Source organism: Epinephelus fuscoguttatus, linkage group LG24 (genome assembly GCF_011397635.1).
Source record: "Epinephelus fuscoguttatus linkage group LG24, E.fuscoguttatus.final_Chr_v1".
Classification (NCBI taxonomy): domain Eukaryota; kingdom Metazoa; phylum Chordata; class Actinopteri; order Perciformes; family Serranidae; genus Epinephelus; species Epinephelus fuscoguttatus.
Window position 1 is genome coordinate 1161095 of NC_064775.1, and position 27830 is coordinate 1188924.

Genomic DNA, 27830 nt, shown 5'->3' on the forward strand with positions numbered 1-27830 from the left:
TGCTGAGGGGACGTTTGATTGGTTACCTGCTGAGGGAACGTTTGATTGGTTACCTGCTGAGGGAACGTTTGATTGGTTACCTGCTGAGGGGACGTTTGATTGGTTACCTGCTGAGGGGACGTTTGATTGGTTACCTGCTGAGGGAACGTTTGATTAGTTACCTGCTGAGGGGACATTTGATTGGTTACCTGCTGAGGGGACGTTTGATTGGTTACCTGCTGAGGGGACGTTTGATTGGTTACCTGCTGAGGGGACGTTTGATTGGTTACCTGCTGAGGGAACGTTTGATTAGTTACCTGCTGAGGGGACATTTGATTGGTTACCTGCTGAGGGGACGTTTGATTGGTTACCTGCTGAGGGGACGTTTGATTGGTTACCTGCTGAGGGGACGTTTGATTAGTTACCTGCTGAGGGGACGTTTGATTGGTTACCTGCTGAGGGGACGTTTGACTGGTTACCTGCTGAGGGAACGTTTGACTGGTTACCTGCTGAGGGGACGTTTGATTGGTTACCTGCTGAGGGGACGTTTGATTGGTTACCTGCTGAGGTGTTTGATCTGTCGTTCTGACCAGACACCACCCGGGCCGTTCGGCAGAGCGCTCCACCAGCTCCACAGTCTGTCCACAGCGGACGCTGAGCTCTCCTGGTCCTCCGGAGGAGAAATCCAACAACACCACCACTAACTCACAGCCTCCTGAGAGCTGCAGGGACAGACAGAGGGACACAGGTGAGACACAGTATTTTAAAGCAGTAGCAGTGTCCTCAGTAGCAGGTATGTCCCACAGACATCTCGTCCAGAGGGGTGTGTCCTGCAGTGACATCAGCTCTGCTGCAGCTGTCTGGGTGTGGACATTAAAGAGACAGACGAGTCTCTGCATCGTCACCGTCTGTAACCCAACACGCTCTCCACCCATCCAATCACAGTGGGGTGCGCTGAGCTCTGACTGGCTGAGATCTCTGAGCGGAGCACATGGACTCCAGCTGGTGTGAGAAACAAACACACTCAGAGTGTCTGCTGGGACAGACGGGGTGTTCCCCGTCCAAATGGAAGACAGCTGTGAGGACAACACAGACACACAGTGGAAAGCACCACAGCAGTACTTGTACTCCACTACATGTACGCGACACAGCTGGGACAAGTACTCAGATACTTTACTGAGAGTACAAATACCACAGTGTAGCTGAGCTACGGAGGCAGATTGGTGTCAATATTAATTATGTAAACAAATCAACAGTCTGTGTGTTTGTGTGTCATCTGTAAATAATAAACAACTTGTGCAAAAACAAATAAGATTTGTAAACAAAACATTTTCACAAATACACAAATTTAACAAATAAAAAAAAATATCTGAGAACATTTAATTAATTTACAGGTAAATAAAAAGCGCTTTGACTATCTTCCTAACATTTACAACTTTTAAATATTTGTAACTATCTTCCCAATGTTTACAGCTTTATAACAAGTATTTGTGACTATCTTCCTAACATTTACAACCTTCAAACAGACATTTGTGACTATCTTCCTAACATTTACAACCTTCAAACAGACATTTGTGACTATCTTCCTGGTGAAATTAAATGACTTAATCTGCTAATGTTACAAAGGAACCATCGCTAGATCAATACAGTGTGACCTAGTTACAGCTAGCTGTCTAATGTTAGCTTGCTTGCTAACGCGGACAAAGTTAAGCTAATGTAGCAAAATACTGTCTTGAGCGGATAACATCAGCTGATTTAGGCAACAGGATGCTGACTGCTCTCTCCTCCCAGGGAAGTTGTGTCCTCGTGGCGGGGAGTGAGGCAGAGGCTCTACGGCTGTGCTAGCTAGCTAATTCTCATCTCATTTTTGCTCTGATAAACAGTAAATTCTTGAATTTAATCTCCCCCCGTGCTGACAAACACCCTAGAGGAAACACTGACATGAAATGTATGGTGATATTTTTGTTTTAGCTAGCAAATTTGAGCTAACTTTAGCTTTTTTGCGAATGGAGAGCTAGCTCGCTAATGTAATAAAGTACTGTCTTGACTGTATAATGTTATTTAATTCATCCAATGAAATGACTCTAACGTTTTGAAACAACCATCACTAGATCAATACAGCGTAGCTCAAATACAGCTAGCAGGCTAATGTTAGCTTGATGCAGATGAATTTATAGCGAGCTAACGTACCAAATTAAAGTCTTGAGTGAATAATGTCGGCTAATTCGTCCAGACTCCTGCGCTGGTTTACAAATGACATCACCAGCATCACCAGCAACGTTACGAAGCAGCTAACTCCAGATCCGCTAACACGTAACTTAGCTACACAGCTAGCTAGCTCTTTAAAGTAACAGTCTGTTCTTCAGACACATGGTCTGCTGAATCCACCTCAGTCTCCAGTCCATGTTAGTTTCACTGCAACTAGCTTCAGTTCCTCCGTCCTGAACACCAACAGCTCACAGCCGGTGTGGGTGGGGTCAGAGGTCACGGCCGCCAACCCCACCCACACTACTTACTTCACGTAAGAGCAGGTAAAGAAATCAAACGTACCTTGTGAGCAGAGCAGAGAAGAGGAGAAAGTTTCGAGAAAACAATCTGACGACTGAAGAGAGGAAACTCCCTCACACACACACACACACACACACACACACACACACACCCAGCCAGCTGCTGCAGCGGTGAGGTCATGAGATTGTGGGACACACCCCTCCTAATACACACTGTGTGCATGTGTGTCCGTGTCCGTGTGTGTGTGTGTGTGTGTGTTACCTTGTCGCTGTCTGCAGTGTTTTGTGACGTTCGGGAGGCGATGGAGACGGTGTCAGGCTGACTGCTGGCATCACCCAGACTGTCTGCGTCCTCACTGGTCTCCCTGAGACAGACAGAGAGACAGTGAGACAGAGACAGACAGAGAGACGGACAGAGAGACACATGTTTTTCCTGAGTGATGTAAAATACACCTTGTGGCCAAAAGTATGTGGACGCCCTTTCCACATGTTTCAGTTCAGTTTGGTCCCTTAATTTATCCCTTAAAACACAACTAACACTCAAATCACCTAAATTAAAGCGTGTTCGTATTGTACTTTAAAAAAACAAGGACAGTGATATTCAAAAAGCCCTTAAGTAAGTGGATTTAAGGGAGAATTTCCCCTTGACTTACATATTAATAAGATTAAAGGGGTTGTGATTTACATGAAGCCTCAGCTGCATATTAAAGGATGTATGGAGGCACATTTGTGTCAGTATTATTTGTGTCAGAAGACAATCAGTGTAAATGTGTAATCTGTAAATATAAAACAAAATAACTGATTATTAAAATAAAACAAACAAATTTCACAAATATCTGTTTCAAAGTTGTAAATGTTAGGAAGATAGTCACAAATATGTTCAAAAGTTGTAAATGATAGGAAGATAGTCACAAATATCTGTTTAAAAGTTGTAAATGTTAGGAAGATAGTCACAATTATCTGTTCAAAAGTTGTAAATGTGAGGAAGACAGTCATAAATATCTGTTTCAATATTGTAAATGTCAGGAAGTTAGTCACAAATATCTGTTTCAAAATTGTAAATGTTAGGAAGTTAGTCACAAATATCTGTTTCAAAGTTGTAAATGTTAGGAAGATAGTCACAAATATGTTCAAAAGTTGTAAATGTTGGGAAGATAGTCATAAATATCTGTTTCAATATTGTAAATGTTAGGAAGATAGTCATAAATATCTGTTTCAATATTGTAAATGTTAGGAAGATAGTCACAAATATCTGTTTCAAAGTTGTAAATGTTAGAAAGATAGTCACAAATATCTGTTGCACTGATCATACTGACACAAATCTGCCTCCATAAAGGAATTTTAATCTGTTTTCTGCATGGAGTAAGGTTTTTTTTAGGGGGTAATCCCTCCCACAAATTTACTAATCAGCATTACATTTATCCCTACATTTTTATCTTAAGAAAGAGTTTGAGAGTTCAGTTAATTTCAGACGCTCTCCCCAAAATTGGTGGTTATTGATAAATTAATTTTTTATAACATGTTGAGGTTTTTTTTAATGGATTTTCTGCACAGTTGAAGGAGCAGTTAAGGGGTAATTAAAAATCCTTAGCCGTCCCTGAATTCTACACATCATGGTTTTAACTTTTCTCCCACTGCTGGCAGTGTAACGCAGTGATTTCTGAATGGTGTTTGGTGCATCGCTTTAATAAATTCAGAGGACAGAATGTTCCGGAGGTCACGGCCGTTGCACAGAGGTCAAAGGTCAGTTATGTTTAGGAGAGCTGACGGATCACATGGTGAGAGGAATCTAACGTGGACATGTTAACTATGAGCGCTGACCTGCGGCTGATGCTGCGCTGTCGCCCCAGGGTGGGGTTTGGTGTCTTGGGGAGGGGGATGGGCTCCCGCAGCGCCCCCCGCAGGTGTCCCCGCCTCTCCTGGATCACCTGTCTAATGCTGCGGACCCACTCCTGCTTCAGCTCCAGCGAAGACGCCTGTGGAGACAGAGGACGACAGGTAGATGGTCCACGAACCTTTGAAGTGTGTTAACACAACATCAGTGTGTGTGTGTGTGTGTGGGGGGGGGACACGCACCTTCAGGACTGTCTTGTTGTCGGACGTTGGCGTTCGTCCGACCCACAGAGCGAACTTACAGGGATCCCCTTCTATGTGCTCCGTGACCCCGAGCTCTGAGGTCTGAGACAGCGACAGGAAGTGAGAGTGTTTTAGAGACAGGTGATCACATTTTCTTTTTCTGTCTGTTTCTGTAGAACAAAGTGGTGTGTCCCCGTAACTTTATGTGTCCCCATAGACCATGCTTCAGTAATCTGGATATACTTGTTTACTTTGCATGTAGTTTAAGTCATAAAGGACCATTTCATACAGATTCTCTTGTATTGACAGTAAACTTGACGTCTAAATACACCCCATAAACCACCCATAATATGAGTTAAATCAATCAATCAGTTCAATCAATTTTATTTATAAAGCCCAATATCACAAATCACAATTTGCCTCACAGGGCTTTACAGCATACGACATCCCTCTGTCCTTATGACCCTCACAGCTGATCAGGAAAAACTCCCCAAAAAACCCTTTAATGGGGAAAAAACGGTAGAAACCTCAGGAAGAGCAACTGAGGAGGGATCCCTCTTCCAGGACGGACAGACGTGCAATAGATGTCGTACAGAACAGATCAGCATGATAAATTAACAGTAATCCACATGACACAATGAGACAGAGAGAGAGAGACAGAGACAGAGAGACAGAGACAGAGAGAGAGAGAGACAGAGAGGTGCAGGACAGACGGTAAATGTCCCCATAAACCACCAAAACATACAAGTAAAAAGTCCAATATGAAAATAAAGCCTCAGACCTGTAGTTTAGTTTTGTCTTTAAATGACGATGTCATGTGTTTTTAATGTTGACGTGTGTCTGTGATTACGTGTGTCTATTATATCTGATGGACGTGTGTCTCTCATGGCTGACGGACATGTGTCTCTCATGGCTAATGGATGTGTGTCTCTCATGGCTGATGGACATGTGTCTCTCATGGCTAATGGATGTGTGTCTTTCATGGATGATGGACATGTGTCTCTCATGGCTGATGGACATGTGTCTCTCATGGCTAATGGATGTGTGTCTCTCATGGCTGATGGACATGTGTCTCTCATGGCTGATGGACATGTGTCTCTCATGGCTAATGGACGTATGTCTCTCATGGCTGATGGACATGTGTCTCTCATGGCTGATGGACATGTGTCTCTCATGACTAATGGATGTGTGTCTCTCATGGCTGATGGACATGTGTCTCTCATGACTAATGTATGTGTGTCTCTCATGGCTGATGGACATGTGTCTCTCATGACTAATGGATGTGTGTCTCTCATGGCTGATGGACATGTGTCTCTCATGGCTGATGGATGTGTGTCTCTCATGGCTGATGGATGTGTGTCTCTCATGGCTGATGGACATGTGTCTCTCATGACTAATGGATGTGTGTCTCTCATGGCTGATGGACATGTGTCTCTCATGGCTGATGGATGTGTGTCTCTCATGGCTGATGGACGTGTGTCTCTCATGACTAATGGATGTGTGTCTCTCATGGCTGATGGACATGTGTCTCTCATGACTAATGTATGTGTGTCTCTCATGGCTGATGGACATGTGTCTCTCATGACTAATGGATGTGTGTCTCTCATGGCTGATGGACATGTGTCTCTCATGGCTGATGGACGTGTGTCTCTCATGACTAATGGACATGTGTCTCTCATGGCTGATGTCTCATGGCTGATGGACATGTGTCTCTCATGACTAATGGATGTGTGTCTCTCATGGCTGATGTCTCATGGCTGATGGATGTGTGTCTCTCATGGCTGATGGACATGTGTCTCTCATGGCTGATGGACGTGTGTCTCTCATGACTAATGGACGTGTGTCTCTCATGGCTGATGGACATGTGTCTCTCATGGCTGATGGACGTGTGTCTCTCATGACTAATGGACGTGTGTCTCTCATGGCTGATGTCTCATGGCTGATGGACGTGTGTCTCTCATGACTAATGGATGTGTGTCTCTCATGGCTGATGTCTCATGGCTGATGGACGTGTGTCTCTCATGGCTGATGGACATGTGTCTCTCATGGATGATGGACATGTGTCTCATGGATGATCGACGTGTGTCTCATGGCTGATGGACATGTGTCTCTCATGGCTGATGGACGTGTGTCTCACCCTCAGCCTGCTCTTGTACAGATATTTGGTTCGTCCCGACGAGTCTTTGATCTCCTTGCTGAAGATGAGTGACAGTTCAAACAGGAAGAGGTGTCTGTCCCGCCCCTTCCTGATCAGGGACTTAGGCTCCCAAACCAGGAAGGAGTCCTGCAGGAGGAGCTCACCCTGCACCTCCAGACCCTCCTCCAGACCTGCCGGGGACGTCGCAGCCGGTTAGTGTCTTTAAACATGTCTCATGTGGAGTCATGTCGTCCTGTGAGGACAATGATCTGCGTTACCTTCCAGCATGCTAACATGCATGGCGTCGTTGGCTCTCTTGGGGACGCTCAGCATGACGTCCAGACCTTCCTTTATCTCTCCTTTCCCCTCCTCGCAGCACGCTAACAGCTCCTACGGACATATATGCACACATCAGTCCACAAATCACGGGACCAGAAACATAAGCCTGGGGACAACATAAACCTGACGGTCCCCCACAGGACGGAGGAGGAGTCAATAGCAAAAACAAATGCTAGCTTTTTAGCACATTAGCTAAGCTGTTAGTTTTGATAGCAAAAGAAATAATGGATTTCTCTGTAACACGTTTTTAGCTAACGTAAGCTTCGTCTCGGTAACTGGTTTCTAGAAAGGTGCTGCTCGGGTACTGGTCAATGTATATTTTATAATAAATGTATTAAATGTGCTTCGGCTCGTCTAAACTAATCATTTTGTGCTTTTTTAAAATTATGGTCCAAAGACTAGTAATTTGATTTCATGAAGAGAGCAGCTTTGAATTGGTGTGTAATCACTGGAGGTCGACCGTCACAAACTTTAGCAACAGTTTTGGTCTGAATGAATTCTGTGGACCGACAAAAAGACGTACCTTGAGCAGCAGCTGGTATTTGGTGATCCTCTGAACTGGTTTGATGAGAGCGGAGGAGATGGAGTTAGCCAGGCCGTGTCTCCTCTGCACCTCCTGCACACAACAAGCGTTGACACGACAGTTAAAAACATTGTAACTTCACTGATCAACATTTATTTCATACTGTGACTCGCTCTGGACAAGTGGTTGCCATATTAGCACAAATCCGACAACAGCATCAACTGAATTGAGCTCTTGAAAACACGGTTGGCAACCAGTACCGCCACCTAGCGGACTGGAGTGTGCAATAGAAATCTGGTTGACGCCCCGCAGCGCGACGCTTTTTGTGTGTGTTGGGGGCAGCACTTGACTCGCGTCAATGACGGCGCTGTCATATGACGCCGCCGGTGTGTTTTGGCCTTTAAATTCAGTCGCGACTCTGCAGGTGAAAACTGTTTTTTCATACACTAACTAACTGACCTCTAACTTGATTTATTTTGCTTTGATAACACGTCTTCTTTCAGACGACATCCAAATACACATTTAGTTTATTAAGTTCAGATTTATGTTCTTAAAATGTATGAAAAATTTGATAATGCTTAATTTTTATATTCAAACTTTAAATTTAAGGAGAATTGTTATATGATAAATAATTGTTTTTATTGCAGGAATCAACGAGGCAAGTTTCGTGATGATGTCTATTAGCTAAGATTTTTTTTACCTGAGTGTCTAAATGTTGTAAAAAATGTTGGAATTCTACAAAACATATCTCTAATGGTCTGGATCATAACTCTCAGCTTCAGCAGCACTTACAGACACCGAATTCTCCACTTTAAATCCTGTCTGTATTTTGAAGGTTTGTTACAAAGGTGCTTGTTCATATGTTCATATATGTTATTCATAGTCTGATTGACGGAACGTTTTATTCCTAAAAACATGGTGAAAATGGATTTTTTTTATGACAGTTTTTTTCTGATTTATGGAGTGATAAGAAATATCCAAACATCCCTCTGTAAAACCTTTGACTCTAATATGTCAACAAAAGTAAACAAGACTTTTGATCCACGTTTTGTCCAATGTTCAGAAATGTATGAAAATCAGCTCATATTTCATCAGATAATGCCTCAGTTGAATGTTTACACATACAATTCGTCGAAAACCTGTACTACGAAAAATATTTGTCCCAATGTAAGTGCTCAGCTAAAGAAGTTTCATGATAGTGTCTGTTTGTTTTTTTGTTTTTTTTTAATTGAAAATGTTGGAATTTTACAGAACATTTCTTTAAAGGTAATTTTTTTTAAAAAAAATTCTGACTTATAAATCTCAACTTCAGTGTTTCTTATATACACCAAATTTTCCAGTTTTATTCCTCTCTATATTCTGGAGGTTTGTACAGAGAGTTTGTTCATATATTATTTGGGCACAGATTTATAGAGCTTTTTATTCCTAAAAATATGGCAAATTTGATATTTACGACTGCTTTTTTTCTCATTTATGGAGTGATAAAAAGAGATATTAAAAATTCCATCATCCCTCTCTTTTGATTTTTATATGTCAACAAAATGAAACCGATTTTGATCCATGCTTTGTCCAACATTTAGATTAATGTTCTGGAAATGTATGAAAATAAAATATAAAAATATAAAACTATGAAACATTTCATTAAAAAAAAAAAATTAAAAATATCAGAAGCAGAAATTAGTTTTCTTATCTTGTGAAACAACTAAAGCTTTAATTGAAGACAGGACACTGACAGACGTCTCTGTGTACTGAGGTGATAGTAAAATGGCCCCGTCCCCAAGGAGACTGGCTCGTTGCGTGTTCAGCTGACTGGCTGTGAAAACACTAAATTATTTTTCAGGTCACTGGTTTCAAACCAGTTCAGCCTCAGGGTCCAAAGTCTCCATCCACACAGAGACTCTCTTACTCTGAGACGTCTCCTGAAGGAGTGACACTGCGGCACATTTGTAGTGAATGCTCTCAGTGAAGGACAGACAGTTAAACTGATTTAGGATTATTAATAATCGATAAGTCGACAGATGTCGACAGTAAACAAACCTCGAAGAATCCGACGCCGTGCTGCTGGATCAGTAAACTGGAGTCCGGTTTGTTCCTGCAGTACGTCACGTACATGTGGAACTTATCCGCCTGACACACACACACACACACACACACACACACACACACAAAAAACAAAACATTTATCACTTTATTAACATGCTCGTTAACATTTTTACTTCATTAAAAACAAACAAACTGGTTACCCAGGTAACGAAGCAGTGTCCGACGTCCTCAGGAAGCTGTTCGTAGTTTTCCAGCTCCTTCAGGAAAATACTGCAACACACAGAGTACAAATAATTACTTAAGCTGCAGTGTATCTCGCAGTACCTATTGTGAAACTCGTAGACGTCCTGGATGTGTCCACTGTAGCACATGTACAGCAGTGTACTTTTTAGTGTACTTCTTAGTGTACTTCGTAGTACCTGTTGTGAAACTCGTAGATGTCCTGGATGTTTCCGAACACAATTTCGTCCTTGTTGGACAGACCGGGTGGGACGTCCTCGGAGCCACTCGTCATCTCCCACAGGTACGTCTGCACCAGGAGAAAGTATTACTGCAGTACAGGAAGTACCCTCCACTCTGATGTAGAACTACGTGGTATAAGTACTTATCAGAGCTGTGGTTCTTCTGCTCTGTATCAGTGTGGTGTGTACTTCTGCCAACAGAGGGTGCTGTTGGTGTGAGTACTCTGTGGTGTTGTGTGATGCAGGACATTGTGTGGACTGTACTCGGTGGTACTGTGTGGTACTGCGTAGTGTTGCAGTACTGTGATGTGAAGTGTGTACCTCGATACACTCCTGCAGGTCTCTGACGTAGACTCGCTCTGTTTGGAGGAGTTCAGCCATGATGTACCTGAGAACACACACGTGTTACCACAGCACGTTCACTCTGAATAATCTCTCAGTCACAGTACTTGTAGTACTTGTACTCACTCCTTCTTGCGGGCGGAGCGTCTCTTCTCGTCACTGACTTGGTGACTCGGGTCAGACAGGTTGACCTCGGGGTCCGAGTCAGACAGACTGTTGGGGATCAGCTCCAGCTCCAAGTCCTTATTGTCCTGACAGGGACACCGTACAGCATGCTCATTAAAAGTACACACAGAGTACTACAGAATACTACGACTTTACTTCCAAAGACTACAACTTAACTTCCAAATACTATGACTTAACTTCCAAATACTGCAACTTAACTTCCAAATACTACAACTTAACTTCCGAAAACTACAACTTTATTTCCAAATACTACAACTTAACTTCCAAATACTACGACTTAACTTCCAAATACTGCAACTTAACTTCCAAATACTACGACTTAACTTCCAAAGACTACGACTTTACTTCCAAAGACTACGACTTTACTTCCAAAGACTACGACTTTACTTCCAAATACTACGTCTTAACTTCCAAAGACTACGACTTTACTTCCAAAGACTATGACTTAACTTCCGAAAACTACGACTTAACCTCCAAATCCTACGACTTTACTTCCAAAGACTACAACTTAACTTCTAAACTTCTAAATACTACGACTTTACTTCCAAAGACTGCGACTTCACTTCTAAATACTACAACTTAACTTCCAAATCCTACGACTTTACTTCCAAAGACTACAACTTAACTTCTAAACTTCTAAATACTACGACTTTACTTCCAAAGACTGCGACTTCACTTCTAAATACTACAACTTAACTTCCAAATACTACAACTTTACTTCCAAAGACTACGACTTTACTTCCAAAGACTACAACTTCCAAATACTACGACTTAACTTCCAAAGACTACGACTTTACTTCCAAAGACTACGACTTCACTTCCAAATACTACAACTTAACTTCCAAATCCTACGACTTTACTTCCAAAGACTACAACTTAACTTCTAAACTTCTAAATACTACGACTTTACTTCCAAAGACTGCGACTTCACTTCCAAATACTACAACTTAACTTCCAAATCCTACGACTTTACTTCCAAAGACTACAACTTAACTTCTAAACTTCTAAATACTACGACTTTACTTCCAAAGACTGCGACTTCACTTCTAAATACTACAACTTAACTTCCAAATACTACTTTACTTCCAAAGACTACGACTTAACTTCTGAAAACTACGATTTAACTTCCAAAGACTGCGACTTAACTTCCAAATACTACGACTTTACTTCCAAAGACTACGACTTAACTTCTAAATACTACGACTTTACTTCCAAAGACTGCGACTTAACTTCCAAATACTACGACTTTACTTCCAAAGACTACGACTTTACTTCCAAAGACTACAACTTCCAAATACTACGACTTAACTTCCAAAGACTACGACTTCACTTCCAAATACTACAACTTAACTTCCAAATACTACTTTACTTCCAAAGACTACGATTTAACTTCTGAAAACTACGATTTAACTTCCAAAGACTGCGACTTAACTTCCAAATACTACGACTTTACTTCCAAAGACTACGACTTCTAAATACTACGACTTTACTTCCAAAGACTGCGACTTAACTTCCAAATACTACGACTTTACTTCCAAAGACTATGACTTAACTTCTGAAAACTATGACTTAACTTCCAAATACTACAACTTAACTTCCAAATACTACAACTTTACTTCCAAAGACTACGACTTCACTTCCAAATACTACAACTTAACTTCCAAATACTACAACTTTACTTCCAAAGACTACGACTTAACTTCTGAAAACTACGACTTAACTTCCAAATACTACGACTTTACTTCCAAAGACTACGACTTAACTTCTGAAAACTACGACTTAACTTCCAAATACTACAACTTCCAAAGACTATGACTTAACTTCTGAAAACTACGACTTTACTACCAAATATGACTCTACTTCCAAATACTACTTTACTTCCAAATACTACAACTTAACTACTAAATACTATGACTTTACTTCCAAATACTATGACTTTACTCCCAAATACTACGACTTTACTATAATGTTCGTACCTGCGAGCAGCCTCCGAGCGCTGTCTCCAGCAGGTGACGGTACTGTCCCATCCTGACGGTGAAGTCGCGGTAACGTTTATCCACAGTGGAGACGCAGCGGCGGAGCTCGGCGCGGTGGGCGTGGCCTTTGGCCAGCATGCTCTCAGCCAGTTGGATGAGCAGGTGAACCTTCTCCTGTGTGTGCTGAGAGGCAGAGCGGCAGGTGAGTGATGGTCGTCATACATGTATGTACGCACATCTGTGGGTGCGTTCTCACCTTGGCCGACACGCAGAACTCTCGGTGCTGGTTCAGCAGTTCTTGCGTCTCGGTCACTGTTGCCCCTGGCGACGTGTGTGTAGACAGGTAGTGGTCACCTGACTGCTGCAGCCAATCCAGAGCCTGCGGCGAAAAGACACAAATACTGTCTGGATTTAACCCTGAACAGCTCCCGTCATGTTACCCAGGATGCTTCAGGAGATGACTTTAGTCGACATGTATCCCATCATGCATTTCATATTGAACAGACTCAAAACTTCCATTCGACTAATTAACTGAATAATTTTTTGTTTTTAGACAAAAAAAATTCTGTTTAGAATTTTAGAACGTGGGCGATTTATCAAAATAATTTTGTAATTTTCTTTACCTGAGTACTTCAACTGTGCTACATTTATCTGAATACTGTAGTTACTTCACAGATTATAATTTTTCATACACTGTTAAAGATGAAACGACCCAATATAAACATTAAATACTGCTCACAAGTCAAAGTATCAGTAATAATACTAACCTAACCCCCCCAACCCCTGCCAGACAAGGACTTTTACTAACAAACTAGTATTTTATATATATATATATATATATATATATGTATATATATACATATTTAAATTATATATTTATTCTGTGTGTTACTGTGTAATCTGTAACACAGTCAACAAATACAAAAACATCTGTGAAATCAAATAACTATTTTGCTAATAAACAAATTCTGCGGGTGTAAAACTAAAATGCAAAAGCACAAGCAAATCCAAAAATAAAAATATAAATAAATAATTGATATGGATGTGAATGTATGTTTATATATATATATATATATATATATATATATATGTATAAAATACATCTTATTTATTTATTTTATTTTTGGATTTGTTTGCATATTTGCAGGGTTTTTTTATATTCACAAAATATTTTTGTTAGGTTTTGCGTGGTGTCACTGCGCTGCCATAATTAAATGTATTCACAGATGTTTTTTTTGTCGAATTTGTTTATTGGCTAAATAGTTATTTGATTTTACAGATTTTTTTTGTATTTGTGGATGTTTAATATTCACAGATTACACATAAACACACTGGCTGTTCATCTGTTTACACAACTGATATTGACATAATCTGTTTCCATATATCGCTGGTTTTACCTCATGAAAAGATGAAATGAATTCTTCTACCACTGTCAGTGAATAAATGAATTAATAATCATCCAAACTTAAAAACGGATATTAATTAATTTATTTTTGATTCAACGTTAACGGCGTACCTGCTGGGTGTGGCTCTGGAACATCAGGTACTGCTGGCACTGATCCAGTCTACGTTTCTTCAAAGTCCAGAAATGAAGAACTCTGTTTTCCCTCTGCAGCAGCTCACTGAGGATACCTGCGCTCACACACACACACACACACACACACACACACACACACACACACACACACACCTGGATCAGTCAAACGAACGCCACGCTGCATACAGATATAAACCAGGTGGAGTCCCTCAGGGCTCTACACTGGCTCCACCGCATGTCTGTGTTTACACTGACTGAACATGACTCGTGTGTCTCTGAGTGTGTTCATTTCACCTTTGACCTGTTGCTCCGGCACCCTGGAGTGCCCCGTAACCTCGGTGACCCCCGTCACCCCGGAGACGGTGACGCTGTGGCCTGAGATGTTTGCCATGGTGACGCTGTTACGGTGGATGTACTTGAGGAAGACTTCGGCGTTCCGTCTGGCCAGAGTGCAGGCCTGCCGCCATCGAACCAAGACTGTTAGTCACCCTGTCACACTGAGGTTAATATATGTGAACAGCTCAGGACTTCCCCCTGTAGTTGGAACACACCCTCTGGTCCCCTTTCTTGAAGATAATACTGATGTTATGACCAATAAAGACTACACACTGACACTCCTTGTGCATCAGTGTGTAGCATCTCTCTTAATTAGGAGTCAGACAGAAGCTCTGCTCTGATCTCTGCTATGTTCTGATTTTACAGAATGTCACAGCAGCAAATATCAAAACTAAAAACTGTAGTTCTACACTTGACAGAGGAAACCGAACTAAACTTTAGTTTAGTTACACTGCTCCTCCTGCATAAATGAGCATAGTGTCTCTCTTAATGTGGAGTCAGACAGCAGCTGTGCTCAGCTCTCTGCTATGTTCACATTTTACAGAATGTCACAAACAAACTAACAAAAACAGACTGTATAAAAGTTTCCAGGACTGTCCTCACCTTCAGGAACGCCTCCTTCTGCTCCATGTGTTTACTGACCAGCGGCAGGAGGAGCTCCGGCTGTCTCTCTCCACCTCCACACCAGTCCTCCTCCCTGCGGTACTCCTGCTCCAGACTCTCCAGCACCCCACACACCTGGAGGGGCAGGCAGACAGGTAGCTACACAGACAGACAGACAGACAGACAGGTTGTGCAGGTAGACAGACAGATGGTGATACCTGCTGGGATGTCCTATAGAAGGCTGCGGAGGCGTTGACCAGTTTGAGTCGGTCTTCAATCCTCAGCATCAGAGTCTGCCAGTGCAGCGCCACCGTCTGGGCACAAGACCGCACCGCATCTGGGTCGTAGTGACCTGACCTAAGGGGGGGAGGTCAGAGGTCACTTAATGAGAAAGAAGTTTGTTTCCAGCCTGCATAGATGTATGAGTGCCGTGTGACTCACCTGACCAGAAGCTCCGCCCTCTGCTGCAGCGCCAGAGCCACCTGGTGAGTCCTCTGCAGGGAGTCTGCGTGGAGGAGAGCCTGAAAGAGATGTCACATGAGGAGTTTCACTGACTGACCTTGTCTCAGTTAAGTGACTGTGAAATCTTGGAGTGCAGTTACCTCTATGGCCTGCTGGAGGCGCTCGTGCTCCCTCTGCAGCTGCTCAGCTTCAGACAGACAGCTGGAGTTCAACATGCAGGACGACAACATCACCTCCCCCTCTGAGATCCAGCCCAGCACCTGAGACAGGCAGAGGGGAAAAAGACAGACAGGTGTGTGTTACCTGTCTGACCTGACTCTACAGGTGTGTGTTACCTGTCTAACCTGACTCTGCAGGTGTGTGTTACCTGTCTAACCTGACTCTGCAGGTGTGTGTTACCTGTCTGACCTGACTCTGCAGGTGTGTGTTACCTGTCTGACCTGACTCTACAGGTGTGTGTTACCTGTCTGACCTGACTCTGCAGGTGTGTGTTACCTGTCTGACCTGACTCTACAGGTGTGTGTTAAATGTCTGACCTGACTCTACGGGTGTGTGTTACCTGTTTGACCTGACTCTGCAGGTGTGTGTTACCTGTCTGACCTGACTCTACAGGTGTGTGTTACCTGTCTGACCTGACTCTACAGGTGTGTGTTAAATGTCTGACCTGACTCTACGGGTGTGTGTTACCTGTTTGACCTGACTCTGCAGGTGTGTGTTACCTGTCTGACCTGACTCTGCAGGTGTGTGTTACCTGTCTGACCTGACTCTACAGGTGTGTGTTACCTGTCTGACCTGACTCTGCAGGTGTGTGTTACCTGTTTGACCTGACTCTGCAGGTGTCTCAGCTGCAGGTTCTGCTCCAGGTGTGTGTGTGTGTGATCTGCAATCTGCTGCAGCTCCTTCTGTTTGTCCTGCAGGAGGCGCTGCAGCTCGTCCACCTGAGCTGAGAGACCCCCCTCCGCCTCAGACAGCTCAATACCTGACACACACACACACACACACACACACACACACACACAGACACAGTCCTCATAAGGTAGGTTAACCAGCCTTGTGAATTTGCATTTTAATCACCGTCCATGTGTGTATTTGCTCGTCTGTGTATCTCCATGGCAAAATTCAATCCCCTGGTTTCCATGGGGACCAGCTGTGTGCTTCAGAGAGCAGTTTCCATAGCAACCCCATCCCCTTCCCGTCATGATATCCCCCCCCCCCCCCCACCCCCCAAAATCGTCATCATCATCATCATGGCTGCTTGGTCCAAACTGTGAACCAACGTCTGATGCTGTTAGAGACTCCTGGAAACTCCTGGAACTTCCTGAAGGAGCGCAACACGCCCCAAAATGAAATCCAGGCAACCCTGAAGCACGTCAAGGACCACATGGGCCCTTTAAAGCATCTTTACCTCCTCTCTTTGTGAAACTGTCCAGTGTCACAGAGTTTGGAACCTTCTCAAGGACCTCCAGACACAGCTCACAAACTACACACAACCACTCAGGGACCCCTGGAATCCACAAAAACTTCTTTCAGTGTCCTGAAACCCTGTCAGCAACTCCTTGAATTCATTTAGTGACCAGTGGAAAACTATTACGGGGTTCTGGAACCTCTTCAAGGACCACTGGAATCCACAAAGATTTACTTCAGTGTCCTGGAACTCTGTCAGCAACTCCTTGAATTCATTTAGTGACCAGTGGAAAACTACTACGGGGTTCTGGAACCTCTTCAAGGACCACTGGAATCCACAAAGATTTACTTCAGTGTCCTGGAACTCTGTCAGCAACTCCTTGAATCTACTTAGAAACCAATGGAAAACTATCAAGGGCCTCTGGAACCACTAAGGTTTCCTTAGTGTCCTGGAACCCCACCAGGGTCTCCTTGAATCTACTTAGGGTCCAGTGGAAAACTATCAAGGGGTTTTGTAACCTCTTCAAGGATCCCTGGAACCAACAAAAGTTCCTTCAATGTCCTGGAAACTGTCAGCAACTACTTGAATCCACTTAGTGACTAGTGGAAAATTATTAAGGGGCCTTAAAACATCTTTAAAGACCACTGGAACCTTATAGGGGGTCCATTAGAACTCCCTCAGTAATCACTCAGTCCCACTGAGGAACACTCAAAACCACCATAGGACCCCTGGAATCAACAAAAAAAGACTCCAGAAACTTCCTTAAGTTCTTCCTTTGAGGGAATACCCTTATTAGGGGCCCCCAGAACCCCCTCCTGGAGCTGTGTCAAGGACCCCTGCAACTCCCCAAGGGACCTCTAGAGCTCCCTTTGGAATTACCCAACAAAGCACTAGAAACCACTCAAAGATCCCTAGAACCCACGAAAAACTTCTGGAAATCCCTCAAGGTCCCAGATACTTTGTTAATGATAGAATTACTTGCAAGGACCACTGGGCAATCCTGGAGACTTCTAGGACCTCCCTTAACGTCCACTGAGAGCTCTTAAACACCATATGATCACTCGAACTTTTCAAGAATGAGAAAGATGTAGAACCCAAACAAGGTCCCCTGGAACACACTGAATGACACACTTAAATCCCTCAAGGTCCCTTGGATCCTGTCACGTCTGAGGTTACCTCCGGTTACCGGTGTGACAGTCCAATAGCTACAGGAAGCTCTTGTAGAACTGCTTCAAGAAGCAGTGCAGAACCATCAAGGATCTCTAGCATCTCCTTGAGAACTTCTAAAAACCCTCTTCTGAAAGTCTCTCAAGGTCACCAGAGTTCTGTCAAGGGTTCCTGGGAATCCCCAAGGTAGTAGTGAAGGACCAGTTGAACATTTGGAGGCCTTTCAGTGACCACATGAACCCTGTGCTTATCTATCCCTCCGTTACCTTCGCAGACCTCAAAGTGGCCTCTGGGAACTCTCCAGGAACCCTTCTGATGGCCACTTGAAGTCCTCAGTGGTCTTTAAGAACTGCCTGAAGGACCAAGGCTCTATCAGGCTACACTGGAACTCCCAAAAAGAAGCTCTAAACACCCCTGGAGGCCCCCATGTAGCCCCCATCTGGTCTGTTGTGGTGTACCTCAGGGCTCTACGCTAGATCCTTGTCTTTTCTGTTATCTAAACCACCAGTTGGCGCCGTCATTCAGATTACTACGGATGTTTCCGTCAGTACTCAGTTACAGTGACAGTGTGACTCGTACCTGATGCCTGGACCTCGGTTATGTACTGCTGAAGGTCATGACCTTGTTGGATGACCTCATAGATCATGTTGTTCATGGCCAGCCGTCGCTCCATGTGCCTGCGGATGTATCAGTCACTTAGTCAAAGCCCAACATGGCCTCTGTTTTTTTTTTTTTTGTCATGATTCATGATGATGTCAGCACGCCGGCCTGTTTACCTGTGGATGCGCTGCTGTGCTAGCGTTAGCACCTCTGGGCTAGCCTCCACCAGCCGCGACTGGCCCAGTCCCAGCTTGTCCTGGGCAAGCTTATCCTGGTTTGCGTCTGGCATGCGCGGCGATGCTAGCTTCTCTGCAGAGAAGTCCTGGGACTGTTTCTGGAGGTCCTGCTTCCAGGCGTCCATTTCCCCCGTTACCTAGGAAACGCACAAACGTTCACAGGGAATGGAACCCTGATGCTAAGGACGGAGGTGTAACATGTCGATTATTGATTATTGATCAGTTTACCTCCAGCGTGCACTGCTGCAGGATGCGTAGCTGCAGGTACACGTCCAGTCGGATCTTCCTCTGGTGGAAAAGTTCCTCCAGCTGAACGTGAGACTCCTCCAGCTGCTGCAGCACCGTCTCCACGTGAGCTACTGAGCTGCCCTGGGGCCTGAAACAAACGCACCTAAAGTGGTCAAACAAACCTGAAACCACGAGGACTTCAGAAACTACAAAACAAACACACCCAAACTACAAAACAAACGCACTAATAATAACACACACTGGCTCCACACAGGCCTCTGAGCCACCCTGATGAGTGAATCAAACACACCTGAGTTGCAGGATGAGGTCTTCTCCTTCCCGGATGACACTCATCGCAGCTTCCTGTGGGTCAGGGTTAGAGCTGGGGTTAGTGTGAGGTCAGAGGTCAGAGGTAAGGGGGGTGTTAGTGTGTTAGGCTGCAGATCAGAGGTCAAAGGTCAGCAGGTACCTGTGTGTTGGCCTGTTGCTGCTGCTGCTGACTGATGAGAGACTGAAGAGACTCTACGGTGTCGGGACAAACACACGGGTCAGAGGTCAGCTGCTTCTGGAGACCCTCCATCCACACTGAGAGCTGAGGAGGAGGAGGAGGATGTAAGTTCCAGTTCCAGATGGGAGGTGTCAGGTGTCAGTGGGAGGTGTCAGGTGTCAGTGGGAGATGTCAGTGGGTGGTGTCAGGTGTCAGTGGGAGGTGTCAGGTGTCAGTGGGAGGTGTCAGGTGTCAGTGGGAGGTGTCTGGTGTCAGTGGGAGGTGTCAGGTGTCAGTGGGAGGTGTCAGGTGTCAGTGAGTGGTGTCAGGTGTCAGTGGGAGGTGTCAGGTGTCAGTGAGTGGTGTCAGGTGTCAGTGGGTGGTGTCAGGTGTCAGTGAGTGGTGTCAGGTGTCAGTGGGAGGTGTCAGTGGGAGGTGTCAGTGGGAGGTGTCAGGTGTCAGTGAGTGGTGTCAGGTGTCAGTGGGAGGTGTCAGGTGTCAGTGGGAGGTGTCAGGTGTCAGTGAGTGGTGTCAGGTGTCAGTGGGAGGTGTCAGGTGTCAGTGGGTGGTGTCAGGTGTCAGTGGGAGGTGTCAGGTGTCAGTGGGAGGTGTCAGGTGTCAGTGAGTGGTGTCAGGTGTCAGTGGGAGGTGTCAGCAGTGTGTGTTACCTCCTTGGTGTGGGTGTAGAAGGACACAGCCAGGTCCAGCAGCAGCTTTCTCTGCTCCACCCTCTGGATGAAGGCCTGCACACACAACACACGTTAACTTCCTGCAGCACTTCCTGTCTGTGCCCTTCACAATAAGAGCAGTGTACCTGCATGCGGAGCTCCAGGTCCCTGGCAGCCTGGTAGATCTCCTCCTCTTCACACTCTCCTGACTGAGCCAGCTGGTCGGCTGCTTCCAGGAGCTTCTCTGCATTAGTGTACGTGTTCTGACACACACACACACACACACACACACACACACAGGTATCATTTATTCAACATGGCCGCTGCGGGGTGCGTCAGGTGATCCAGGTGTGGGCGGGGCTCATGTGTTTACCTGTGCCACCTGCTGGAAGTCGTCGTGGCGTTTCTGCAGCGCTCGCGCTCGGTGCAGAGACTTCCCCACCCCGCTGTGTTTGTTCAGGAAGACCTCACCATGCTGCTCCACCCAGTCCAACACCTGAGAGACAGACAGGTGGACGGGGAGGGAGAGACGGACAGGTGGAGAGGGACAGACAGGTGAAGAGAGAGACAGACAGGCTTTAGGCGTCCATGAGTCTGGACCTTAACCCTGACGTAGGTCTGAACTCGTCCTACCTGTCTCACATCCTGCTGAAACACACACAGCTGCAGGCGCTGGTGGAGGCGGAGCTTACGGTGCTGCCACGCCCCCTCCACCTCGTGGTGTCCCTGCAACAACACAAAGACAACGTCACACCTGGCCACCTGTCTGTCTCTTGGCGATGTGTGACATGTGACCATGACACGTACCTGCATGACCTGGTGCAGAACTCCCATGATGCCGTGCGTGGCAGCTGTGAAGTCGGGTTTGGCCGTCGACTCCTCGGATTCGGTTGCCGGGCAACGCTGGAGAACGTCCAATAAGGCTTTCCCGCTTTCACTGACCTGCAAACAGACAGGTAGTCAGTCAGACAGACAGGTGGACAGTCAGACAGACAGACGATTGGAGGGACAGACAGACAGGTACCTGGGTGTAGTTGGCAGAGATCTCCTCATTCAGCTCCTGGTGTTTCTTCGTTGCAGCCTCCAGCTCTGCTGTCGCCGACGGCAACGGGCCTTCAGAGCACGCCTGAACCCAACCTTCCACTTTGAGCAGGAACTGGACACACAGATAGACGGACAGACAGACAGACAGACAGGTGGAGAGGGTGTAGGTGAGACAGGTGGGGACAGAAAGAGAGGTGGTGAGACAGGTTGGTATGTAGCGCTCCTCACCTGCTCTGCCCCCTGGTGGAAGCCGGTTGCCATGGAGAGCGTGTTGCTGCGCTCCTCCAGCGCCGTCGTCAGGGACTTCCAGTCTTCCTGAAGCCGTGACGACACCATGGCGATTCGCTCCGCCCCATAGTGACCGGCCTCTGCCAGCCTGGCTGCCACGGTAACCACGCTGTCCACGTTGACACTGCCGTTCTGCGGGGAGACGCATTGTTAAGGTTGTGTTTCACACAACAAACAAACAAGCAAGCAAACAATCACACTGACCATGCAGTTGGCGGTGAAGTGCTGGTGCTGTGTCTGGAGGTCGAGGGCATGCTGGTGGTTCTGCCCGACCTCCGCCAAACTCTGCACGAACAGTTCTTTACTGTGAGCGATCCACTCGGACATCTGAGATGGAGACAGTACAACAGTGTTTCTGTATCAGTGGTAGTATTTCAGTGAAAAACAGCTGCAGTAGTTCGGTTATCAGCTGTACTGGTTGTTTAGTAGTAATTGTACGTCAGTTAGCAGTAGAAGTAAAATTAAATATGACCTTGGTGGCGTCCTGCTCAAACAGGTGCAGCTGCAGCGCCTGATCCAGGTGCAGCTTCCTGTCGCTCCAGCTCTGCAGCAGGTGAGTGCGAGCCGCCTGCAGCCGGTCCAGCAAAGACGAAACCTTTGGCGCAACACTCTGGAAGTCCGCTCCGCCCGACAGCCAGCTGCCGTGACTACCACCGCCGCCACCACTGCCTTCAGTGGAGGTGTCACTGTGGGAGGGGCCCAGGCGCATGCGCTGGAGCAAGCTCCGTCCCTCTCGCTCGAGGGCGTCGACTGGTGCCGTGGCGATGGTGTTACGGAGACGGCCATGTTCCTCCAGAAGTCTGGAACGGGAAAGAATTACTCCATAAACAAAAACATCTTCATAAAAGCAGTGGTTCATAGTTACTGAACACTTTGGAACTCACTTGCGGGCCTCGTCCACATCCTGGGGCTCCGGTATGCGGTTCAGCCCGGCCTCCAGCTGCTCCAGCTGCGCCAGCAGCTGTGTGGCGGCGCCCATGAACTCCTCCAGACCCAGACGCAGCTCGGTCCATTCGACATGGTCGTACTCCAATGAACCGCCGAGGTCAGAGGTCAGCTGGGAGGGATCGACGAGCCGGGACAGACCCTCCACTGACACCAGGCTGGTCTGAAGACACAGTTGGGTATGGTCAGTAAGCAGCAATAGTGTTAACCTCAGTTAGCAGCAGTAGAACTATTCATATCAGCAGTAGCATTGTAAAAGCACTGGTAGGTCTCTGGTAGCACTTTAGTTAGCAGTAGTATTGCAGTTGTGAGAAGTAGTACTGCAGTAGTACCTCGAAGCTGAGCTTGGCGCTGCCCAGGTTGGTCTTGTGTTTCTGCCAGAAGGTGTCTGGTTTGATGAGCAGCGCCGTGTGGATGTTGGAGGAAAACGACTCCTGCAGCGTCCGTAGAACCGGTTTGACGCTGTCCCACTTACTGCCGCGCATGTCCACCACCACGGTGAAGCCACGAGCACGCACATCCTCACTGACAGACAGACAGACAGATAGACAGAGGGGTTAACAGGGGAAACAGGCCAAGGAGGAGACAGGAGGAGAGGCCGACAGATACACAGACCAAGGGAGTGTTACCTGGGTATGGTCGCCAGGTAAGTGACCAATCGGCTGAGGTCTTCTTGTTTTATTCGATCATGATTGGTCCTGGCAGGGAAGGTCAGGATTGGTCCACCACGTTTGTCCCGTCCACCTGTAAAACACACTGAGTTAAACTGGGTCACATCAGGACCAGACTGGACCAGACTGGGCTAAAATCTGCAGGTGCGTGTTTTACCTGACACGAAGGCCACTTTCTCTCTGAGCACTGTCAGGACGTCGACCGCCCGAACGCACTCTGCTTTACCAGAACCTGAAAGATGAAACAGATGGAGACGTCTGTTAGCTTAGCTGGTGGATGTGTTTGTCAGTTAGCAGCAGTGCTTTGGTTAGCGGCAATTTTGTGGTCCTGCTAACGTGACTTAATGAACTTAGTCCCTCTGCTTGCTCTCTGCTGTTGTGTTCATCATCACTTCCTGTCAGACGTCTTTCTCGCTGTACTTTCTGAACCCGTGTTATTAAAACTTAGAAACACCCAGTAGGCCACAGCAAAGTAGCTCCACCCACTGCAAACCAGCCAATCAGGCGTCACAGAGAGACGCTGACAGACATTTCAATTAAAAAGCTGACTCCCACAGCTCAGTGTGTGTGTGTGTGTGTGTGTGTGTCAGATCATCCTGCACAGCGGGAGGAAGCTAATCCAACACACACACACACACTGAGGGCATTAAACGTCTCACATTAGCAGCTCGACGAGCGGCGCTAACCCTCAGAGAGAGAACCTAAAAACAGGAAGCAGCCTAAACCGTCTCCTTCCTCTGTCCTCTGTCTCCTTCACTAGTGTCCTTGAATCCTCCCTCTGGACCAACCAGCCTCCTCAAAGCCCACTGTGTCCATCCACACTCATACTGAGTGTTTGTTTCACAATAAAAGCCCCTCAGTTGCCGTCAGCGTTAACTCGTCCACTGATTCTATGTCTGAATATAACGCTGTATTTTATTTAACTGCTTTTATTGCCTGATGCTATTTTTATTACGTCTTTTAAAGCTACAGTAACGATTCTGGTGTCATCTGAAACTAAAAGACCTGAATCCAGGTTATGCTAGCTCCCTGAAAATTCCAATAAAAATATTCTTAATCTGTCACCAAAAAAAGCTAAAAAACAATATCAGAAAAAAAATGTTTATAAAATGTCTGAGATTGTTATCAAAAAGTCTGAAAAATATAGTTGAAATGTGAAAAAATATTTATATAATAACCAATAAAATATTTGGAAAAACAAAAATAAAATGTTCAAAAAAATGTCTGGAAAAAAATATAAAATACTTGAAAAATATTATTGGAATGTTAGAAATTCCTGTAAAAAAAAAAACCCAATGTTGATAAAACGTTCAAAAAATCTGAAAAAAAAAAAAATATATAAAATTTCCAAAGAAAATTGTAAAATTTTTGAAAAATATAAATCATCAGAACATGTAGCTTCTCGGGTAGAGGGCTTATCAACGCTCCTTACTTAAAGTCTAAATTTTGGGGAAAACAGCATGGCCGTTTTCACCTTGGTTCATTTGACCTCTGACCTTCAGATATCTCTGACGTGTTCTGTTGACCTGATGTCCCCCCACACACAGACACTATCTGTGGCTCTCAGAGGGTTAACTGCGTCCTCATGAAGTCAATTTCCCTCATTTAAATACAAACTACCATCTTTCCTGAACCGACGCACATTTGTGCCTGAACTACTCGCAGCTCCACCCACCCATCCGAAATCCCATCGACGCCCTGCAGCACGACGACTCAGCACATGGACACAATACGTCCCCTCAGCTGGTCAGACGGACGTGGAGTCGGTGCACTTCCTGCTGCTGACAGCGTTTCCTGTCAGCGCGTCGAGGCCACTGATCTCTGCTCACATCGGCCCGTCTCGCCCGTGACGACCATAACAGGAACGATGATGTGCACGGGCCGTGTGTGAATCCCTCAGATGTGAGCTGAGTGTGGGCCGACCTGGTGTTAATACGGAGCAGGAGCCGACAGCCCGCCGCACTAATGAGGTGCTGGTGGGTGTTTGTGGGCTGTAAACACGACGCCGTGTGAGTCCAGCAGTGAGCACACGCCGCTACACGGTGTCAGGGAATCTGACTGATCCTCCATCAGCCGGCTGATCCCAGACCTGCTGTCGATCAAGGTGACCAGCACAGAGGAGGAGGGATTTCCATCACACACACACACACACACACACACACACACACACTGAGTCAGTGTATAAATCCTAAAATAGCGGCAGATGAAAAGCCTTCAGAGAAACTTGCTGTCAGTCTGTCAGGACTCATCACAGACGTTACGCAACAAACACTAATGAACACATCTCGCCACGGCGTCCTCCCGGTCTTCAACATGTCAGCCTCGTAGAGACAAAGACGTTCAGTCGCACTCTCGTTATGTCCACCAGAAACTAACAAACATCCATGTCTGTCCATCCATCAAGAGTCCAAGTTCTCCAGCTGCTTCACTGTACCATCTACTGTAGCTCCTTCACAATAAAAGCTCTCATGTTGCTTCACAATAAAAGTCAAACAGCTGCTTCACTGTACCATCTACTGTAGCTCCTTCACAATAAAAGCTCTCATGTTGCTTCACAATAAACGTCAAACAGCTGCTTCACTGTACCATCTACTGTAGCTCCTTCACAATAAAAGCTCTCACGTTGCTTCACTGTACCATCTACTGTAGCTCCTTCACAATAAAAGCTCTCACGTTGCTTCACTGTACCATCTCCCAAGCTGCCTTATAGTAAAGGCCTTCTGATGAAGAATACGAAGGAAATGCCAGAAAATACCTACGCAGTGTCAAAGGAGTGTTGATAATATGTTGAAATGTTGAAAAAAAATCTTAAAAAATACCAGGGGAAAAAATGTTGATAAAATGCCCAAAAAGCATGATTTAAATGTCAGAAAAACTGTTAATAAAATGCCTGAAAAAGAATTATTATTTAAATTAAAAAAAAGGTAAAATAAAATGTTCAAAAAATGTTAATAAAATGTCTGAAAAATACTATTTAAATGTCAGCAAAAAATGTTGAGAAAATGTCTAAAAATTATGAATAAATTTTAGGAAAAAAATGTTAATAAAATGCAAGAAAAGTTTATAAAACGTCTGACAAAAAATGTTATTTAAACATCAAAGAAATGTAGATTAAATGTTCAAAAAAAATTATTGAAATGTCTGGAAAAACATTTGATAAAATGTCCAAAAAGTATTTATATATATATATATATATATATATATATATATATATATGTATATATTAAAAAAAAAACTGAACAAATGTGAATTAATTCAAATGACCAAAATGCCGCCGTCACAGAGACCAAACGGGAGCCGAACGCCCACTTTACCAGGCTGGTAGCCCAGCCTCACCTGTACGCATCATGGCTCTCATACCATGGTCACTGTCTGTCTCCATCCTCCATGTTTGTAGTCAGGTCAAACCATCGTGAGAGTAGTGTCCTGTAATCATACTCGACCCGCCAACATTGAAACGTCCAGTTATTCCACAGCTGTCCCAAAGTTTGTCAGTGATCAGTCAGTGTTTGATTATTAGAATCTGATGAAATGCCTGAAAGTTTATTAAGTGTCCGAAAAAATGTTGATAAAATGTAATATATATATATTTATATATACATATATGTATATATAAATATATATATATATATATATATATATATATATATATATAAATATATATATATATATTTATATGTATATGATTTATAAAATGTCCAAAAAATATTATAAAAATATCAGAAAAAAATCTTAATAAAACAGTAATATGTATATAGATCTATATAGATATAGATATAACCCACTGCTCTTTACATTGTCTTCTCGACATAGATTTAGAGCTGCTGTAAGCAAACTGTTGTCAGGTGGTGTACAGACCCTCAGAGATCCTGAGCTACAGCACGTGTGTTTACAAAGACATTTTCCATCCTTGTCTTTAAAAGACGAGCTTCGCTCAGGTGAACCTGAGGTGGTCACAGAGCTGCTCAGGTGTCTGTTACATCAGTCACTGTCATGTTCTCCGAGCTGCACTCTTCCGTCCCTGCAGGTCAATATTTAGCACAGCAAAAAATCGTGTGTCACCTCTTTTATAGTCAACAAACTGGTTAGAATTCCTTCAGCAGCTGAATGACCCCAGGAAACACTCTGAGGAACAAGTGTTACGTTAAAAAAGTCAGTCAGTGTTTGGTTTGTCCGTTCTGGGCTACAGTAGAAACATGGCGGTGCAACATGGCGGTCTCCGTAGACGAGGACCTGCTGCTGATGTAAATACAAACGTCTCGTTCTGAGGTGACGGAAACACGGCTGATCACACACCAGTGCATCGTACACACTGGACCTTTAAGGACCTTTGGACGCCTGGTTTGGTCGGTTCCACCGGTTCAGCACTGCATGAAGCGTTGGTGCTGTTGCCATGGTTACCTGCGGGTTAATATAGGGCAGGTGATGCTGGTGGTCCCAAAGACGGGGTTTAATAAACGCCTACCAGCCAATCAGAGAGCAGATCCTGGCGTATGAATACGACTGATAACACGACCCGTGCTGGAATGAATGGAACATGAAAGCGTCACGTGACCAGCGGCCTGTGTTACCTATCAGCTGCCA

General features: G+C 45.0%; 2 protein-coding genes across 3 annotated transcripts in view; one reads left to right on the forward strand and one right to left on the reverse strand.

The window, feature by feature from the left end:
• Positions 1-27830, reverse strand: part of LOC125884799 (kalirin-like) — a 43198-nt gene that overhangs the window by 14443 nt on the left and 925 nt on the right. For both annotated transcript variants that reach the window (XM_049570000.1, XM_049569999.1), the window contains exons 2-40: positions 23404-23478; positions 23205-23319; positions 22908-23100; positions 22515-22738; positions 22103-22430; positions 21835-21957; positions 21571-21762; positions 21323-21454; positions 21106-21240; positions 20932-21024; positions 20672-20794; positions 20445-20561; positions 20299-20373; positions 19613-19735; positions 19454-19506; positions 19144-19291; positions 18856-19052; positions 18659-18756; positions 16323-16486; positions 15648-15767; positions 15487-15566; positions 15264-15402; positions 15046-15180; positions 14401-14563; positions 14086-14201; positions 12826-12948; positions 12570-12752; positions 10534-10658; positions 10387-10453; positions 10024-10133; positions 9805-9874; positions 9599-9688; positions 7562-7654; positions 6978-7089; positions 6700-6890; positions 4563-4664; positions 4308-4462; positions 2749-2851; positions 540-701 (exon numbers count right to left, since the gene is read on the reverse strand). In XM_049570000.1, coding sequence (XP_049425957.1) covers positions 540-701; positions 2749-2851; positions 4308-4462; positions 4563-4664; positions 6700-6890; positions 6978-7089; positions 7562-7654; positions 9599-9688; positions 9805-9874; positions 10024-10133; positions 10387-10453; positions 10534-10658; positions 12570-12752; positions 12826-12948; positions 14086-14201; positions 14401-14563; positions 15046-15180; positions 15264-15402; positions 15487-15566; positions 15648-15767; positions 16323-16486; positions 18659-18756; positions 18856-19052; positions 19144-19291; positions 19454-19506; positions 19613-19735; positions 20299-20373; positions 20445-20561; positions 20672-20794; positions 20932-21024; positions 21106-21240; positions 21323-21454; positions 21571-21762; positions 21835-21957; positions 22103-22430; positions 22515-22738; positions 22908-23100; positions 23205-23319; positions 23404-23478 — 5147 coding nt within the window. The remainder of the gene's footprint in view (positions 1-539; positions 702-2748; positions 2852-4307; positions 4463-4562; positions 4665-6699; positions 6891-6977; positions 7090-7561; positions 7655-9598; positions 9689-9804; positions 9875-10023; positions 10134-10386; positions 10454-10533; positions 10659-12569; positions 12753-12825; positions 12949-14085; positions 14202-14400; positions 14564-15045; positions 15181-15263; positions 15403-15486; positions 15567-15647; positions 15768-16322; positions 16487-18658; positions 18757-18855; positions 19053-19143; positions 19292-19453; positions 19507-19612; positions 19736-20298; positions 20374-20444; positions 20562-20671; positions 20795-20931; positions 21025-21105; positions 21241-21322; positions 21455-21570; positions 21763-21834; positions 21958-22102; positions 22431-22514; positions 22739-22907; positions 23101-23204; positions 23320-23403; positions 23479-27830) is intronic.
• Positions 1-27830, forward strand: part of LOC125884822 (IQ calmodulin-binding motif-containing protein 1-like) — a 47920-nt gene that overhangs the window by 5365 nt on the left and 14725 nt on the right. The window lies entirely within an intron of this gene.